Below are 17,541 nucleotides of genomic sequence, written 5' to 3'. Positions count from 1 at the left end.
CTACTTTATATTCAAAGTAACCTCTGATATTTATCATAGCAGGTAATCACATGTCTTAAATTTTATTCAACTTGGCGCTTTCTTGTTCTGTTAGGTGATATTGGCAACTAATATTGCCGAGACATCAATTACGATTCCTGGAATCAAGTATGTAATTGATCCTGGACTTGTAAAAGCGCGTTCCTATGATCCTGGAAAAGGCATGGAATCTTTAATTGTAGTACCTACATCCTAGTCTCAGGCATTGCAAAGAAGGTATGGTACTGGATTATGTTTCAATCTGTTTAATATTTGATTCTGTTTCATGTTTAATTGCTGCTGAAATTGTTGGTTGAATTAATTTAGTTAATGTAATGAAAATTAAACAAGTTTGGTTCAGTTTAACTGAGAATGACTTCCTTTCTCATTTCAAGTTGAGTTTGTTGATGACCTTTGATTTTCCTCAAAAAATGTGTATTTTCTTAACTAAGGTCTTTGAAATGTGAATCCAGCATCATTATTTCTAGAACTTCTTTTTTGTTAAACATGGCTTGGCGTAACAACAACAATTAACTAAAACCTTATCCCACTAGTTGTGGGCGGCTATGAGTCAAATGATGCCATAATTTAAATGACACCATAATCGAAACCATTGATTTCCCTCAAAAACATGTATTTTCTTAACAAAGGGAAATGTGAATCTACCATCATTACTTCTAGAACTTGTTTTTTTTATTACACATACCTTATCCCACTAGTTGGGGTCGGCTATATGAGTCGAATGACACCGTAGTTCCCTATCATCTGATAATTTCAGAAATAGATTCCCTACTGCTAAATCTCTCTTGATGGTTTGGCCTATAGTTTTTCATGGTCTCGCTCTACCTTTAACCATTGGACTATCTTTTATCTAGCAAACTTTCCTTCATAGTGTCGTGTGTTTCCACTCATCTATCTTAACCTTCTTATTATGCGACATAAGTAATATATTTAGTTTGATTTTGCTAGAAGAGTAGTGCAAATTGATTATCTGCATTTTGGTAACAGTGGGCGTGCAGGGCGTGGAGGACCTGGAAAATGCTTTTGGCTATATCCAGAAAATGAATTTGAGAAACTTGAGGAGTCAACAATGCCGGAAATTAAGCGTTGCAACCTTTCTAATGTCATTTTGCAGCTTAAGGCTTTGGGTGTTGACGACATATTAGGGTTCGATTTCATTGAGAAACCTTCAAGGTGAGAACCTTATCAAAATTTTGGTTTGACAACTTCCCTACTTATGCATATTTGTGGATAAGTTCTGATTGCTTATATTTTTAAGGCTAAGTTACTATGTAGATTTTAAAGTTTCACTTTGTTTTTAAATAGGTTCTTATACTTGAAAAAAAATTAGTGTTCTGAAAGAACCTATTTGAAAATTCATGAAACTACAGGGGTCTGCAGACTAATGAAGCCTGTTTAAAATATGCATGTCCTGAAAGCTTTTCTTTCCACCTTCTGCTTATCTTTTAAAAGGATTTTTAAGTCACTTGAAAAGATGCTATTATCTCTCTACCAAGATGATTCCTTCAACCTATATAGGTCCTTTTGATTATCCTTTAATTTCTTTTTGTTGTAATGTGATCTAAACTGGAGATAAAAATCCATTTGAATATTAGGTGCTTCAATTCAAATTTTCTATCATGAAAAATAAAATTATTGAGGTCTGACTATATTGTATTCATATACATAAAGAATAAGAATGACATGACATTTATATTGACAAATAACCAAAAATCAATAAAAGTGTCATATATATTATTAATGCAGAAATATTTTTAGGAATATTTGTATACTGATAAAGAAACTAAGAAGAATACATAGACAGCACTAAATAAAACCTTGCTTGGACCATGAACTTGTACCTTAAAATGAATCTATAAATATAATTTCTATGTACCTGAAAACTACAAAATATTAAAAGTGGGCTTCCGAGAAATTTTTTGGACTGAATGGAGAAAATACATTTACCTGAGTTATTAAACACGTATGTTCGACTTACTGGTTTTCAACCTTGCACACAAGGCAATCAGTAGTGAGTTCAAATATTTGAAACCTCTATTGACTCAGTTTCTTTGATGTCAGTTGTCTCATGCATTGTACTCCAAAACTAAATTACGAACATTTTTATAGAGTTCTTCGTTTCTTTCTGTGTTTTCGAAAAGTATATCACCGAGCAACATATTACTCAAAGCTTGTACCTGTCACATGTTTTAACAGGACAGCTATAGTAAAATCATTGGAGCAGCTATTTTTGTTAGGTGCTTTGACAGATGACTGTCAACTATCTGATCCAGTTGGACATCAAATGGCCCGACTTCCCTTGGACCCAGTTTATGCCAAAGCTCTTATTTTAGCAAGTCAGTTTAACTGCTTGGAAGAGATGTTGATAGCTGTTGCAATGCTTTCTGCGGAATCCATATTTTATTTTCCGCGCGACAAGTATGAAGAGGTTTGAAGAGTGAATTCGGATTGTAATCCATTCCTATCATATTTTATTGTTCTATTTTGGTGAAACGTAAATACGTGCATGAATCATTGATTATGTGCTATGCCACTCTATTGGTATATTCACCGTTTAACAAAATATTTGAAAAATATCATACGGATGGTTTAACTATATGCGATTGGTAATGACCGTATGAAAATTCTAGTCTTCATTTGACGTCAACTTGTCTTCTCTACACTTAACTTATCACTCTATCCTAGGTGGCTCAACACGACTCTACTACTTGGCCGGACGGACCAACCTGCTCTGATACCAATTGTAACACCTCGTTATCCCAAAGCAATTAATTTATAAATAATTCATCAGAGTAATAACCCAAACGGGAATGTCACACTTCATTTTTCAAATTTTCTAAAATAGAATATAAAACTATTTAATAAAACATCCTTCAAAAATATCATTATTTTGCAGCGGAATATTTGCATCAAAACGGCAACAATAACCGTTTAATCCTCCATAAAATATCTTGACATAAAAGCCTCCTCAAAATAAATCCAACAAAATCAAGCATAGAGCTACATCAGCAAATTCCAACAATTGATACATAAGGAATGAAAAACAAATAAGAAATTCCCATCCCGTACGTATCAGAGCCCTAGACACTTGAGCCACCACCGATTAGAAGGGGTGAGATTCACAAACAATAATAATAATATATAATAACATCAATTGAATCTAAAACCCTAAAATTTCAATGATTATTCAATATGCATAAGTATTACATAATCAACAACATCATCAATAATATAGCAATTCAACCAACAACAACGACTCATGCAATGACATGACAACACCTCTAAGACTCCTCGACAAATGCAACTATGCATGTGATACCATATTCAGGGCCGAAGCCCTCACCGCTAATTGAATGGTTAAAGCATTCGTTCAAGACATAGATCCTCACCGCTTTTGAATGGTTAAAGCATTCATTCAGGACATAAGTCCTCACCGCTTTGAACAACAAGAGTTCCACCACTTTGAACGACAAGGCGTTCCAGGGCCGAAGCCCTCCCACTTTTATGCTTATGCAACTGACTCCACTTGTGTATATCTACATACAACCCGACAATGCATATATATATATATATGACATATGACTTCATAATTCAACAACATCATTACAAACCAATCCAACATCAGAAAAATGTATAATTAATAAGAATCATACTAATACATCAGTTTCATTCAACATAGTATATTTTCACTTGGTTTCATACTCACTCCAATCCGAAATTCATTAAATTCCACCAATTCGATTAACAATGTGTTCAGTAGGATTCATGGTATATATAATGGTCTTACAAGTTGAAAGGAACATTTAAAAATGCTCAAAAGGATCCCCTAGTGCACGAGGCAAAGTTCAAAAAGTGGCTGACTAAGGTCATCTTCGCTTAAGCGACGGCTAGTTCGCTTAAGCGACCGGCTTACAGAAAGTTGGGGTTCCGCTCGCTAACGGTTCGCTTGCGGTTCGCTTAAGCGAACTTCTGACAGAATGAAATTGATTTTTCAATTACGGGTTCGCTTATGGTTCACTTGAGCGAACTCTTGGCAGAATGGAATTATTTTTTCGCTTACAGGCTCGCTCACAGTTCGCTTAAGTGAACTGAGAAAACAGAATTCTGGGCAGCTTGCTTGAATGTTCGCTTAAGCGACGGGTCGTTCGCTTAAGCGACCATTCATCTGGGCAGTGCAAAAACCTACGGGTTCAAACCTATTCTCACTCCAAAACCCAATTTTAATCCCCTGATCACCCAAAACGTTTTCCAACAGATGTTTACAGGTTCAATACACAACTAGGCATCTAAAGGAACACAAAACAGGCATCAACAACAACAATTCAGATCATTCTAACAATCATACAAAACCTCTCCAATTTTCCCAACCAATTCTAATCTCCCTCAAATTCTGATCACAACAACATTATAGATTAAGAAATCATTCTGAACACGAAAACAAAACACATTAAACATGATTCTTACACCATTCCTATCAAACTCAGCATCAACCCTAATTCCCAATTTTTATTTTCAAGAACAATTCAATTAGATCAATTTTCAGAAATTATATACTATGATTATTGAGAGATAGTCTCACCCTTACCTTAATTCAGAAAATCGCACGACACATGGATGATCTTGGCTCTACTTGTTCTTCTCTCCCATTGTTCTTGGTTCTTCTCTCCCAAAACTTGTTTCACGTAAAACGTTTTTCTGACTTCTCTTTTTCTTAACTCCCAAAACTTAACTCCCCTTTATTTCATTAAACTCCCCTTAATTCTATTAATTATTAATTAACTCCCCACACTCCAAAATAACTCTATTTCTCATATTATTCTCATTATATTAAAATAAATCATATAATAAAATAATACACACCACATAAATCACAAATATTATTTAAAAACACATAAAAGACTCTAAATAATTCTAAAATAAATAAAATAACGACTAGGACGTTACAAAAAGTTAGCAAGCAAAGCAAAAGGAGATCTTGCTCAGAGATAGACTTGTCCTCTGATCAGAATCAAACACATCTCCTAAAAGCATGGGCCTGAATGTAACGCCCTAGTCGTTATTTTATTTATTTTGGAATTATTTAGTCTTTTATGTGATTTTAAATAATATTTGTGATTTATGTGGTGTGCATTATTTTATTATATAGTTTATTTTAATAATAATTAAAATAAGTGGGAAATTAAAATTATTTTGGAGGTTGGGGAGTTATTTAGGAATTAATAGAATTAAGGGGAGTTTAATGAAATAAAAAGGGAGTTATTATTTTGGGAGTTAAGAAAAGAGAAGTCAGAGAGAAATGTTTTAACGTATAACCAAGCTTTTGGGAGAAAAGGGAGAGAAGAGCAAGTAGAGCCAAGGAAATCGATTTGTTGTGCATTTTTTTCTGCAAAACTAATGTAAGGGTGAGGTTTACTTCAATAGTGTAGATGCTTAATTCTGATTTTGATTTTAACAGGTTTTTGTTAGAATTGAGAATTTTAGGTTTATGGTGAATTATTGGGTTTTGAGTGTAGGAATTGTTGTTCTGATGTTAGAAATAGGTTATGAGTGCATACAACAAGTTATTTCACATCTATAGACCAATTTGGGGAGTGAAAGTGAGAAAATTGGATTTTTGGGGAAAAACCTGCATTCTGGTCGTGCTGACATTCATCGCTCGCCTAAGCGAGTAGACTTTCCCACCTCGTGAGTGAGCAACTTCATGGCTCGCCTAGCGAGGAGAACCACTCGCCATGGCGAGTATGTACCTGAGAGATCATGATTTTTGAATTGTTGTTATAAGCTGTAAAATGGATAGTTTTAAGTGCCTAGATGGTTTTAGAGAGGTCTGGGACAATTTTCAGATTAAAAAGATGAATAGGGAACTTAAAAATGAAGATTTAGTGAGAAAAATGTCAAAACTCCCGAGAGCACATGTTTTGAGTTCGCCTTGAGTTCGCCACGGCGAGCAACCCGTTTCTTGTGCTCGCCATAGCGAGTAGATTTACTCGCGAGGCGAGTTGTCCAGTTTTCAGAGCTGTTTGTTATTTAATTGTAGAATGTTGAATGATATTGATGTTTAAGCATGATTATGATTAATTGTGCATTTTTTCTGGAATTACTGAATTGATTATGATGATCTGTTGTTGACTGGGATGTATGCTTTTATTTAATTAAATCATACATGTTGATGAATTAGGAGGTTGTAAGTCATATGTACATATATGCATTGTCAAGTTGTATGTAGATATACACAAGTGGGGTCAGTTGCATAAGCATAAAGCGGGAGGGCTCCTGTACTGGAACACTTTGTTGTTCAAAGCGGGAGGACTCATGTCCTGGGACACTTTGTTGTTCAAAGCGGTGAGGACTTATGTCCTGAATGAATGCAACCATTCAATAGCGGTGAGGACTTATGTCCTGAATGAATGCTTTAACCATTCAATAGCGGTGAGGACTTATGTCCTGAATGAATGCTTTAACCATTCAATTAGCGGTGAGGGCTCCAGCGCTGATTATGGTACCACATGCATGTGCATTGTAGAGGAGTCTTAGTGGAGTTGTTGAGTGTTGCATGAGTCGATTTTGTTGGTTATAATTCCATTTATTGTTGATGTTGATGATGGTGATATATTTATATAATGATGAATTATTACTATGTTAGGGTGTTAGATTCAATTGACGAATTTATTATCTATATTTATTGTTGTGAATATCACCCCTTCTGCTTGAAAATGTTGCCCTTCCTATGGGTAACTTGCAGGTGATCCTGAGTAGTTGATGGTGGCTCAAGTGTCTAGGGCTCTGATATATTTGGGTAACAGGGTGTTACAATTGGTATCAGAGCCTGGTTGGTCCGTCCGGCCAAGTAGTAGAGTCGTGTTGAGCCACCTACGGTAGAGTGTCAACTCTAATGTTGTCTTTGTTGTTGTTTCTTTTGTAGAATTTTGAGATGGCTAGTCGTAATGTTGCTACTATTGCTGCTGCACTTGAGGTTGTTTCTCAAGCTGTAGGACAGCAACCGAACGTTGCTGCTGCTAACGGTGAAGTGAGGATGCTGGAGACCTTTTTGAGGAACCATCCACCAGCATTCAAAGGAAGGTATGATCCTGATGGCGCCCAAAAGTGGCTTAAGGAGGTAGAAAGGATTTTCAGGGTTATGCAATGCAGTGAAGTGCAGAAAGTGCGGTTCGGAACGCACATGTTAGCTGAGGAAGCTGACAACTGGTGGGTAAGTTTGTTACCTGTGCTGGAACAGGATAGGAGCTGTGGTGACTTGGGCTGTATTCAGGAGAGAATTCCTGAATAGGTACTTTTCGGAGGATGTCCGAGGAAAGAAGGAGATTGAATTTCTGGAGCTGAAGCAGGGTGATATGTCAGTTACAAAATATGTTGCAAAGTTCGTGGAACTTGCTAAGCTCTACCCCCACTATACCGTGGAGACAGATGAGTTCTCCAAATGTATCAAGTTTGAGAATGGCTTGAGAGCTGACATCAAGAGAGCCATTGGGTATCAGAAGATAAGAATTTTCTCTGATTTGGTGAGTAGCAGCATGATATATGAAGAAGATACTAAAGCTCATTACAAGGTGATGAGTGAGCGCAGAGGTAAGGGACAGCAGAGTCATCCTAAACCATATAGTGCTCCTGCTGACAAAGGAAAACAGAGGCTGAATGATGAGAGGAGGCCCAAGAGGATAGATGCTCCTGCTGAAATTGTTTGCTACAAGTGTGGTGAGAAAGGCCACAAGAGTAATGTTTGTGATAAAGATGAGAAGAAGTGCTTCAGGTGTGGTCAGAAAGGACACACATTAGCTGATTGTAAGCGGGGAGACGTTGTTTGCTATAACTGCAATGAGGAAGGTCATATCAGTTCGCAGTGTACACAACCGAAGAAGGTTAGGACCGGTGGTAAAGTGTTTGCTCTGACTGGTACGCAACCCACTAGTGAGAAGATGCTTATCAGAGGTACTTGTTTCTTTAATAGTATTCCTTTAATTGCTATTATAGATACTGGTGCTACTCATTGTTTCATTGCTATTGAATGTTCTTATAAGTTGGGTCTGGTTGTATCTGATATGAAAGGGGATATGGTTGTTGAAACTCCAGCTAAGGGTTCAGTAACTACTTCTCTTGTTTGTCTAAGATGTCCGTTGTCTATGTTTGGTAGAGACTTTGAAGTCGACTTAGTTTGTTTACTGTTGACCGCTATGGATGTTATTTTTGAGGATGAACTGGTTAGAGTATAACCGAGTTCATATCAAGTGCTTTAGCAAGACGGTGCATTTTTCTTTTGCGGAAGAAGAGAGTGGAGCGGAGTTCCTATCTACTAAACAGTTGAAGTAGTTGGAGCGTGATGGAATTCTTATGTTTTCTTTGATGGCATATTTGTCGTTAGAAAATCAAGTTGTGATTGATAGGTTACCAGTAGTGAATGAGTTTCCTGAAGTTTTTCCGGATGAGATTCCAGATGTACCACCAGAGCGGGAGGTTGAATTTTCAATTGACCTTGTTCCAGGAACGAAGCCGGTGTCGATGGCACCTTATCGTATGTCAGCTTTCGAGTTAGCTGAATTGAAGAAACAGTTGGAGGACTTGCTCGATAAGAAGTTTGTAAGACCCAGTGTTTCACCGTGGGGAGCGTCGATGTTGTTGGTTAAGAAGAAGGACAATAGCATGAGGTTATGCATTGACTATCGTCAATTGAACAAAGTTACAATAAATAACAGGTATCCACTTCCGAGGATTGATGACTTAATGGATCAGTTAGTGGGTGCAAAGGTTTTCAGCAAGATTGACTTGAGGTCAGGTTACCATCAGATTAAGGTGAAGGATGAGGATATGCAGAAGACGGCTTTTAGGACACGATATGGACATTACGAATACAAGGTGATGCCTTTCGGTGTTACTAATGCGCCTGGTGTGTTCATGGAGTATATGAACCGAATTTTCCATGCCTATCTGGATAAATTCGTGGTTGTGTTTATTGATGACATCCTAATTTATTCAAAGACTGAAGAAGAGCATGCAGAGCATCTGAAGATTGTATTGCAAGTATTGAAAGAGAAAAAGTTGTATGCTAAGTTGTCGAAGTGTGAGTTCTGGTTGAGTGAAGTAGGTTTTCTTGGCCACATTATTTCTGGTAGTGGTATTGCAGTTGATCCATCGAAAGTTCATGCAGTATCACAATGGAAGACTCCGAAATCAGTGACTGAAATCAGAAGTTTCTTGGGTTTGGCTGGTTATTACCGCAAGTTCATTGAGGGATTTTCGAAGTTAGCACTTCCGTTGACTCAGCTGACCTGTAAGGGTAAGTCGTTTGTGTGGGATGCTCAGTGTGAGAGTAGTTTCAATGAGTTGAAGCAAAGGTTGACAACTGCTCCTATTTTGATTTTACCGAAGCCGGAAGCACCTTTTGTGGTTTATTGTGATGCGTCTAAATTGGGCTTGGGTGGTGTTTTGATGCAAGATGGTAAGGTGGTAGCGTATGCTTTTAGGCAGTTGAGAGTTCATGAAAAGAATTATCCTACGCATGATTTGGAGTTGGCTGCGGTGGTTTTTGTTTTGAAGATTTGGAGGCATTATTTGTATGGTTGCAGACTTGAAGTATTCAGTGATCACAAAAGTCTAAAATATTTATTTGACCAGAAAGAATTGAACATGAGGCAGAGGAGATGGTTAGAGCTGTTGAAGGATTATGATTTTGGCTTGAATTACCACCCGGGTAAAGCTAATGTGGTTGCAGATGCCTTGAGTAGCAAGACGTTGCATATGTCTGCTTTGATGGTGAAAGAATTTGAGTTGCTAGAGCATTTTAGAGACTTGAGTCTTGTTTGTGAATTGACACCTTAGAGTGTACAGTTGGGGATGCTGAAGATTAACAGTGATTTCTTGAATAGTATCCGAGAAGCACAACTAGTAGATGTGAAGTTTGTTGATTTAATGGTTGCTGGTAATGGCACTGAGGATAGTGAGTTTAAGGTGGATGATCAGGGTGTGTTGAGGTTCAGAGGAAGAATTTGTATTCCTGATAATGATGATTTCAAAAGGTTAATTTTAGAGGAAAGTCACAAGAGTAGCTTAAGTATTCATTCGGGAGCTACAAAGATGTATCATGATTTAAAGAAGCTGTTTTGGTGGTCCGGTTTGAAGCGTGACGTCGCTCAATTTGTGTATGCGTGTTTGACTTGTCAGAAGTCTAAGGTTGAACATCAAAAGCCTGCAGGGTTGTTGACACCGTTGGATGTGCCGGAGTGGAAGTGGGATAGCATTTCTATGGATTTTGTGACGAGTTTACCGAACACTCCGAGAGGGCATGATGCTATATGGGTTGTGGTCGACAAGTTGACAAAGTCGGCGCACTTTATTCCGATTAATATTAGTTATCCGGTGGCTCAGTTGGCGGAGATTTATATTCATAATATTGTAAAGCTACATGGTGTACCGTCGAGTATTATGTCGGATAGGGATCCGAGGTTCACTTTTAGATTCTGGAAGAGCTTGCAAGATGCATTGGGTTCGAAGTTGAGGTTGAGTTCGGCTTATCGTCCTCAGACAGATGGTCAGTCGGAGAGGACGATCCAATCATTGGAGGATTTACTGAGAGTGTGTGTACTTGAGAAAGGTGGAGCTTGGGATAGTCACCTACCGTTGATAGAGTTCACATACAACAACAGTTACCATTTGAGTATTGGTATGGCACCGTTCGAATCTTTGTATGGTCGGAGGTGCAGGACTCCTTTATGCTGGTTTGAGTCAAGAGAGAGTGTTGTGTTGGGACCGGATTTGGTTCATTAGACTACAGAGAAAGTCAAGATGATCAGAGAGAAGATGAAAGCGTCGCAGAGTCGACAGAAGAGTTATCATGACAAGCGTAGGAAGGCCCTTGAGTTTCAGGAGGATGATCATGTATTTCTGAGAGTTACTCCTATGACGGGTGTAGGACGTGCATTGAAGTCGAGGAAGTTGACTCCAAAGTTCATTGGTCCGTATCAGATATCAGAGAGGGTTGGAACAGTGGCATATAGAGTTGGTTTGCCACCACATCTTTCGAACTTGCATGATGTGTTTCATGTGTCGCAACTTCGGAAGAATGTAGCGGATCCTTCGCATGTTATTCCAAGAGATGATGTGCAGGTTAGAGACCACTTTACAGTTGAGACCTTACCATTGAGGATTGAAGACCGTGAGCTGAAGAAGTTGAGAGGCAAGGATATACCTCTAGTGAAGGTTTTTTGGGGTGGAGTAACCGGTGAGAGTTTGACTTGGGAGCTGGAGAGTAAGATGCAGGAGTCGTATCCAGAGTTGTTTGATTGAGGTAAGATTTCGAGGACGAAATTCTCTAAGTTGGGGAGAGTTGTAACGCCCTAGTCGTTATTTTATTTATTTTGGAATTATTTAGAGTCTTTTATGTGATTTTAAATCATATTTGTGATTTATGTGGTGTGCATTATTTTATTATATAGTTTATTTTAATAATAATTAGAATAAGTGGGAAATTAATATTATTTTGGAGGTTGGTGAGTTATTTAGGAATTAATGGAATTAAGGGGAGTTTAATGAAATAAAAAGGGAGTTATTATTTTGGGAGTTAAGAAAAGAGAAGTCAGAGAGAAACGTTTTTACGTATAACCAAGCTTTTGGGAGAAAAGGGAGAGAAGAGCAAGTAGATGCTTAATTCTGATTTTGATTTTAACAGGTTTTTGTTAAAATTGGGAATTTTAGGTTTATGGTGAATTATTGGGTTTTTAGTGTAGGAATTATTGTTCTGATGTCAGAAATAGATTCCGAGTACATACATCAAGTTATTTCACATCTGTAGACCAATTTGGGGAGTGAAAGTGAGAAAATTAGATTTTTGGGGAAAAACCTGCATTCTGGTCGTGCTGACATTCATCGCTCGCCTAGGCGAGTAGACTTTCCCGCCTCGCGAGCAGAACCACTCGCCATGGCGAGTATGTACCTGAGAGATCTTGATTTTTAAATTGTTGTTATAAGCTGTAAAATGGATAGTTTTAAGTGCCTTGAAGATTTTAGAGAGGTCTGGGACAATTTTCAGATTAAAAAGATGAATAGGGAACTTAAAAATGAAGATTTAGTGAGAAAAATGTCAAAACTCCCGAGAGAACCTGTTTTGAGTTCGCGTTGAGTTCGCCACGACGAGCAACCCATTTCTTGTGCTCGCCATAGTGAGTAGATGTACTCGCGAGGCGAGTTGTCCAGTTTTCAGAGCTGTTTGTTATTTAATTGTAGAATGTTGATTGATATTGATGTTTAAGCATGATTATGATTAATTGTGCATTTTTTATGGAATTAATGAATTGATTATGATGATCTGTTGTTGACTGGGATGTATGCTTTTATTTAATTAAATCATACATGTTGATGAATTAGGAGGTTGTAAGTCATATGTACATATATGCATTGTCAAGTTGTATGTAGATATACACAAGTGGGGTCAGTTGCATAAGCATAAAGCGGGAGGGCTCTGGTCCTGGAACACTTTGTTGTTCAAAGCGGGAGGACTCATGTCCTGGAACACTTTGTTGTTCAAAGCGGTGAGAACTTATGTCCTGAATGAATGCTTTAACCATTCAATAGCGGTGAGGACTTATGTCCTGAATGAATGCTTTAACCATTCAATTAGCGGTGAGGGCTCCGGCCCTGATTACGGTACCATATGCATGTGCATTGTAGAGGAGTCTTAGTGGAGTTGTTGAGTGTTGCATGAGTCGATGTTGTTGGTTATAATTCCATTTATTGTTGATGTTGATGATGGTGATATATTTATATAATGATGAATTATTACTATGTTAGGGTGTTAGATTCAATTAACGAATTTATTATCTATATTTATTGTTGTGCATATCACTCCTTCTGCTTGAAAATATTGCCCTTCCTATGTGTAACTTGCAGGTGATCCAGAGTAGTAGGTGGTGGCTCAATTCTGATACGTACGGGATGAGATTTCTTATTGTTTTTCATTCCTTATGTATCACATTTTTGGATTAAGCTGATGTAGCCCTTTTTTTTTGTTGTTGAAATAATTGATGAGGCTTTTATGCCAAGATTACTTTATGGAGAATTAAACCGTTGTTGTTGTTGCTTTTGATGCAAATATTCCGCTGCATATTATTGAAAATTATGAAAGATGTTTAATTAAATTGTTTTTATATTCTATTTAAGAAAATTTGAAAACGAAGTGTGACATGCCCGTTTGGGATTTACTCTGATGAATGTTCAATTATTATTTAATTGCTTTTGGGTAACGAGGTGTTACACTGAAGCTGCAGATCCATTATCCTCTCTCTCCTGCACAATGTCCAAGACAGATTTGGTTCAACTTTATCCTACTTTATCCAGCAACTTTTGGATTCATATGGAGAAGTTACTTTTTGTGGATAAAGCCCAACAAATCTTATGTCACACATTGAACAAACCCAGAAACTCATCATACATTCATCTTTGATGAACCCAGATGAAGAACATCATGAATATCAACATTTTGATGAAGAACACAACAACATTCTGATGTTCATTCTAGAAACACAACAACATTCTGATGGTCAGAATGTTCATCCAGATTTTAAAGTAAAAGTTTGTGGGACCCAGGACACATGGCATAACACCATTGGTCACCTTACAACAGCTATATGAGCCCAAAAACTCTATAAATAGAGATCAAAGGCTTAGCATTACTTGCACCATTGCAAAGCATACACGAAAACAACTAAAATCGTTTGAAGTTCTTGCAATTGAATTGATCATCACTGAAGGCTCTTTTTACCTTCTTTGTAATGTAAATCAATTTTCTTTGTTATCTCTTTTAAAGATAATTTCTTCTTCCTCCTCTTCTGTTTGATTCTCAAACATTCACACTGCTCATAAATTGTAATCAAAGTCTCATCTAGCTTTAGGGCTACTAAAGTGTTAGCTTGAGCTGAGGTTGTAAAAGTCAACAAGGTGCAAGCCTGCTGAGGCTTAGAGAATACATGTTGTGTAATTGTTCAAGTGAACAAGGATTGTAAGGTGCCAGATTTGAGAGGTTATCTCAAACATCATAATGGAAACTCTCATAAGATTGTGAGGAGTGGACTAACCCACATTGGGTGAACCACTATAAATCTCTATTTGTTGATTCTCTCTTCCCTATACTCTTTACTTACTGCAAACACAAACACACACAAATACATTTACTTTGTTAAACTGTTTTTGCACTCAAACATCAGAACGTTTTGAAGTCTGTTATTAACTTAACCATTTCAAGTTTCCACTTGAGAATCACTTTTTAAGTTACAGGATAATTTTAAAGGGTCACAATTCAAATCCCCTTCCTTGTGACTATTTTATCTACTTCAAAGTGTACTTAAGTGACACGTGCGTGAAGCATGATTCTTGGTATACGTGCAACCCAAGAAGCTGACACGTGGAAAGCAAAACTAAAAAGCCATCACGTCCGAAATGTTTCAGTTCAAGGTATTAAATGCCAACTACTCCCACTTACCAATCCAGGGCGTGCCACCATCTCCAACATGTGAAAGCAAAGAAACTTCCTCATATTCTCAAGGGTGCCCAATATTTGAGAGCATCTTTGTAAAACACCTCGCATGATTAAGTCATTGCGCCATAAATGCATCAACGGCTCGGGGGGTAACTGTTCTGGACCGATCAAAAGGCCAATCCAAAGATGACATGTGGATCAAACGCCCACCATACTAAGGTGCATCGCCTGAAGGAATGTGTAACGCCCTAGTCGATATATTAATTATTTTGATTTATTTATAGTCTTTTATATGATTTTAAATAATATTGTGGATTATGTGATGTGTGTTATTTTATTATATAGTTTAGTTTAAAATAATTAGAACAAGTGGGAAATAAATATTATTTTGGATTTGGGGAATTATTAGAATTTTATTAGAATTAAGGGGGAGTAAATGTAATAAAGGGAAGTTAAGAAGGGAGTTAAGAAAAAAAGAAAAGAGTCAGAAACATTTTTACGTGAAAAGTGTCAAGTTGGGAGAGAAGGGAGAGAAGAGTAAGTAGAACCAAGGAACCAATTTGCTGTGCGATTTTTCAATTGAATTAAGGTAAGGGTGAATTTTACTTCAGTAGTATAGATATGAATTTCTGATTTTGAGTTTAACAGGTTTTTGGGTGGAAATTGAGAAATTAGGTCTAAGATGAATTAATGGTTTTTGGGGTAGATATTGTTGTTCTGATGTTAGAATTAGGTTCTGAGTGCATACAGTCTTTCAATTCATATCTGTAAACTAATTTGGGAGTGAATTGGAGGAAAATGGGATTTTTGGGAAAAACCTGCATTCTGCCCATACAGAAGTTCATCGCTCGCCTCGCGAGTAGCCTTGTTCGCCAAGGAGAGTGAGCAACTTCATAGCTAGCCTCAAGAGTGAGACAACTCGCCGTGGCGAGTACCTGTGAGAAATTCTGAATTTTCAAATTGTTGTTATAAGCCGTAATTTGGTTAGTTTTATGTACCTAGATGATTTTAGAGAGGATTTGAGCAAGTTTTAGATTAAAAAGATGAATAGGGAGCTTAGAATTGAAGTTCTACTGAGAAAAATATCAAAACTCCCGAGAGCACCATATTTTCGTTCGCCTTGAGTTCGCCATGGCGAGCAAGCTGTTTTCTTGTGCTCGCCATAGCGAGTAGAATTACTCGCGAGGCGAATTGCCCAGTATGTGAATTGTTGATTTTGTTTTGTACAATGATGAATGATAATGATGTTTAAGCATGATTGTGATTAATTGTGCACTTTTCTGGAATTACTGAATTGATTATAATGATTGTTGTTGATTGGGATGTATGCTTTTATTTAATTAAATCATACACGATGTTGCATTACGGAGTTGTGAGTCATATACATATATATGCATTGGGTTGAGTTGTATGTAGATATACACAAGTGGGTCAGTTGCATAAGCATAAAAGCGGGAGGGCTTCAGCCCTGGAACGCCTTGTCGTTCAAAGATGTGGAACACTTTGTTGTTAAAAGCGGTGTTTAGCGGTGAAGACTCATGTCCTGAAAAAGAATGCTTTAACCATTCGATTAGCGGTGAGGGCTTCGGCCCTGAATATGGTACCACATGCATATTTGCATTTATTGAGGAGTCTAGGGTGTTGTCTTAGCGGTGTTGTCATGTCATTTGCATGAGTCTGTGTTGTTGGTTGTAATTGCCATGATGATGATGATGATGTTGTTTGATGAAGTATATATTTATACATATATGATGATGATTGATTTGATGATGATGATGTTGTTTGATGAAGTATATATTTATACATATATGATGATGATTGATTTGATGATGATGATGTTGTTTTATGAAGTATATATTGATACATATATGATGATGATCTGATTATATTTAGGGTGTTAGATTCAATTGACGAATTTTAATATCTATATCTTATTATTGTGAATCTCACCCCTTCTGCTTGAAAATGTTGCCCTTCCTATGGATAACTTGCAGGTGATCCTGTTGGTGGTGGCTCAAGTGTCTAGGCCTCTGATACATTTGGGATGGGTTTACTTTATTTATGTTTCATTCCTTATGTATCATATTTTGAAACTTGATGCGGTAGCCCTTTTTAGTGGTTGAACTTATGTTGTTGAGGCTTTTATGCCAAGAATTTATCATGGAGAATTAAACAATTAATGTTGTTGCTTTTAATGCAATTATTCCGCTGCAGATTATTGAGATTTAATTAAATGTTGTTGCTCGTTTGGGATTTACTCTGATGTATGTTTAATTATTTAATTGCTTTTGGGTAACGGGGTGTTACAATTGGTATCAGAGCAGGTTGGTCCGTCCGACCGAGTAGTAGAGTCGTGTTGAGCCACCTAGGATAGAGTGTCAACTCTAATGTTGTTTTGTTGTTGTTCTGAATTGCTGTTTCTTATGTAGAATCTTAAGATGGCTGGTCGTAATGATGCTGTTATTGCTGCTGCACTTGAGGCTGTAGCTCAAGCTGTAGGACAGCAACCTAAGGCTGATGACTGATGGGTAAGTTTGTTGCCTGTGTTGGAACAGTGAGGAGCTGCAGTGACCTGGGCTGTATTCAGTACAGAATTTATGAACAGGTACTTCCCGGAAGATGTCCGAGGAAAGAAGGAGATTGAGTTTTTGGAGCTGAAGCAGGCTGACATGTCTGTCACAGAGTATGCTGCTAAGTTTGTGGAACTTGCAAAGTTCTACCCCCACTACACCGTGGAGACAACTGAGTTCACCAAATGTATCAAGTTCGAGAATGGCTTGAGAGCTGACATCAAGAGAGCCATAGGGTATCAAAAGATTAAAATTTTCTCTGATTTGGTAAGCAGCTGCAGGATATATGAAGAGGACACTAAGGCTCATTATAAGGTGATGAGTGAGAGAAGAGGTAAGGGACAGCAGAGTCGTCCTAAACCATATAGTGCTCCTGCTGACAAAGGAAAGCAGAGACTTAATGATGAGAGGAGGCCCAAGAGGAGAGATGCTCCTGCGGAGATCGTTTGTTAC

At 37.5% G+C, this 17,541-nt stretch overlaps 1 protein-coding gene across 1 annotated transcript; it reads left to right on the top strand.

Annotated features, from left to right (window-relative positions):
• Window positions 1-1,079: 1,079 nt before the first annotated feature.
• On the top strand, window positions 1,080-2,500 carry LOC120577278 (pre-mRNA-splicing factor ATP-dependent RNA helicase DEAH10-like). Its single transcript, XM_039828375.1, has 2 exons — window positions 1,080-1,212; window positions 2,236-2,500. The coding sequence occupies exons 1-2, from the start codon at window positions 1,109-1,111 to the stop codon at window positions 2,471-2,473; spliced, it is 342 nt and encodes a 113-aa protein (XP_039684309.1). The 5' UTR covers window positions 1,080-1,108; the 3' UTR covers window positions 2,474-2,500.
• Window positions 2,501-17,541: the final 15,041 nt, after the last annotated feature.

The sequence above is a fragment of the Medicago truncatula genome, chromosome 8 (assembly GCF_003473485.1).
Source record: "Medicago truncatula cultivar Jemalong A17 chromosome 8, MtrunA17r5.0-ANR, whole genome shotgun sequence".
NCBI classification, from domain to species: domain Eukaryota; kingdom Viridiplantae; phylum Streptophyta; class Magnoliopsida; order Fabales; family Fabaceae; genus Medicago; species Medicago truncatula.
This window is presented reverse-complemented; position numbering and strand designations above follow the sequence as displayed.

Excerpts from the sequence above, each read along its gene's own strand:
- LOC120577278 (XM_039828375.1), top strand. The coding sequence starts at position 1,109 with ATGCCGGAAATTAAGCGTTGCAACCTTTCTAATGTCATTTTGCAGCTT. Across the intron at positions 1,213-2,235 it reads TTCATTGAGAAACCTTCAAG|GACAGCTATAGTAAAATCAT; the intron begins GTGAGAACCTTA and ends ATGTTTTAACAG.